General features: G+C 53.5%; 1 protein-coding gene across 3 annotated transcripts in view; it reads right to left on the reverse strand.

Annotated features, from left to right (window-relative positions):
• The window catches only part of GLI1 (GLI family zinc finger 1), a 12,791-nt gene that overhangs the window by 8,185 nt on the left and 2,161 nt on the right, over nt 1-2,445 (reverse strand). The window contains exons 3-6 of one of the 3 annotated variants that reach the window (XM_014958897.1): nt 867-1,032; nt 513-681; nt 320-421; nt 79-219 (exon numbers count right to left, since the gene is read on the reverse strand). In XM_014958897.1, coding sequence (XP_014814383.1) covers nt 79-219; nt 320-421; nt 513-681; nt 867-1,032 — 578 coding nt within the window. Of the gene's footprint in view, nt 1-78; nt 220-319; nt 422-512; nt 682-866; nt 1,063-2,445 lie in introns of all 3 variants that reach the window. The other 2 variants (XM_014958896.1, XM_014958895.1) reach the window with 2 other exon arrangements.

Consider the following 2,445-nt stretch of genomic DNA (forward strand, 5'->3'; position numbering starts at 1 on the left):
TGTGGGGTGGCATGGGGGGGGGTGTCAGCCTGAGGGCAGGGTGTGGGACCGGGTGTCCCCAGGCAGGACCTCACTCACGTGCACCAGCTGCTCCTGTGTATCGAACTCTTTGGCACAGCCGTCCCAGTAGCAGTTGGTTTCATACACAGTCTCCGACTCCGGTTTCCCATCTTCCTTCTCCAGATCTTCACGAACATCCAGCAGCCCCAGCAAGGGGTCCTGGGGGAGCAGAGCCCAGGTGAGCGGTCCCAGGTAGGACCCTTTATCCTCCTTGGGATCACTGGGGAGTTGGGGTGCATCTAAAGACCCGGGGAGTTACCTGGGTGCCCGTGGAAGCTGGACTGGAGATGTCACACTCGGATCTCTCCTCTGGGTGTTTGACAGTCAGAGGGCTGCTCAGGCTCCACTCCAACTTCAGCTGCTGCCAGTGCAGGGGGTAAGGGGAAAGGAGTCAGCGTGGGAGCACGTCCTACGTGGGCTGCACCGCTTAGAGGGATGCCAGGCTGCCTCACCTGGCAGTGTTTGAGAGTCCCACGAGCTGGGCCATGGTGCAGGAGCCCCGGGCGGGTGGAGAGATGGTCGTGGGAGCTACACGGGGGTGGTGGGGGCGTGTGGCTGTAGAGGTGGCCGTGGCCTTGGCCTTTCTGCTGACCCGGTGGGCTCTGGTACCCCAGCGATGGACTGCAAAGAGGAAGAGGGATGACCAGACGACACGTTAGAGGACAGAAATATAGGTCTTGTGAGCTGAGGACCACAGGGGTCTGAACTCCCAGCCCCTCCTTCCCACCTAACCCACCGTCCCACTCTGCTCCCCATTCCCCAAGTTGGGAATTGAGGCTCCAGTGGGGCTGGAGGCTGGTGCCCACCTGATGGTGCTGATGGAGAGGTGGCCATAGGAGCCCCCGGCCGAGGCGCAGCGGGAGTTGATGAAGGCAACGAGGGAGTTGGGCGAGGTGCGGATCACGGTCTGCAGGTCGATGCTGGAGTCTGACAGGGGGGAGATGGACAGTGCCCGCTTCTTGCCCAGTTTGCCTGCACCACGGGGCGTTGAGAACCGTGAGCCTGGGGTGGTAGCAGAGAGTGGGGGGCAATCCTCTCAGCATGGGTCCTAGGAGGCTGAAGAAACCCCCAAGGACACAAGCTTTGGAGCCTGGAGGAGTACCCTGAGTGTGCCAGCTAGCTTCTAATTAGGAATAGAATAGAATAGAATAGAATAGAATAGAATAGAATAGAATAGAATAGAATAGATCTCAGCTGGAAGTGACCAACAATTTCACTGAATTTCACTGAATTTTAGAGTTGGAAGGGACCATAGAGATCATCTAGTCCAACTCCCCTGCTGAAGCAGGATTGCCTAGAGCTAGAGCATGTTACTCAGGAGCATCCAGGTGGGTCTTGAAAATCTTCAAGGAAGGGATAATCATCTAGTCCAACTGTCTGCCAATTCTGGCTGACCAAAAGTTAAATTATGGTAATATGGTCATTGTCCAAATGACTCTTAAGCACTGACAGGCCTGGGGCATCGACCACCGCTCTAGGAAGCCTGTTCCAGTGTCTGACCCCCCTCTCAGTAAGGAAGGGATAATCATCTAGTCCAACTGTCTGCCAATTCTGGCTGACCAAAAGTTAAATTATGGTAATATGGTCATTGTCCAAATGACTCTTAAGCACTGACAGGCCTGGGGCATCGACCACCGCTCTAGGAAGCCTGTTCCAGTGTCTGACCCCCCTCTCAGTAAAGAAATGCTTCCTAATGTCCAGCCTAAACCTCCCCAGCAGAGTTTTAAACCACACATCCCATCCCTGCATACCAGGGATAAGATCTCAGCACCTTCCTCTCCACATCCCCTCCTCAGGAAGCTGGAGGGAGTGATGAGGTTGCCCCTCAGCCTCCTTTTCTCTGAACTAGACACAGCTGCTCCTCGTAGGACATTCCCTCCAGCCCTTTCACCAGCTTTGCTGTCTTCCTCTGGATCCACTCAAGGAAATTCCCATCCTTCTTAAACCGTGGGGCCCAGACCTGCACGTGGCACTCAAGGTGAGGCCACAACAACGCTGGATGCAGTGGGACAGTCACCTCTCTTGACCAGTTGTGCTGTGTTTGACAACCCCCCCAAGAATCCTCTCCTCTCCTCTCCTCTCCTCTCCTCTCCTCTCCCGATCGGGTGCCCAGTACTGCTGATTAAAAAGTTGCCTCCTGAGTACCAGCAGAGTACGTCAGAGCAGAGTGCAGTCCACAATTATTAAAAGCAAAATGTCTTCTTAAGAGGTTGTTCTATAAAATCTTCAGGTTAGCTTTCTCTCTGTAGACTGGTATTCTTCCAACTGAAAGTGCCACACAAATTCAGGTGGTTAAACTTTAAATAGCTCGAGTCTTTTAGATCGTATAAAAAATATAATTAGAATTGAAGAAACAGTTTTGCATTGCTATCTTTTTTTCAAAGA

This window comes from Calidris pugnax, unplaced genomic scaffold (assembly GCF_001431845.1).
Source record: "Calidris pugnax isolate Ruff unplaced genomic scaffold, ASM143184v1 scaffold384, whole genome shotgun sequence".
Taxonomy (NCBI): domain Eukaryota; kingdom Metazoa; phylum Chordata; class Aves; order Charadriiformes; family Scolopacidae; genus Calidris; species Calidris pugnax.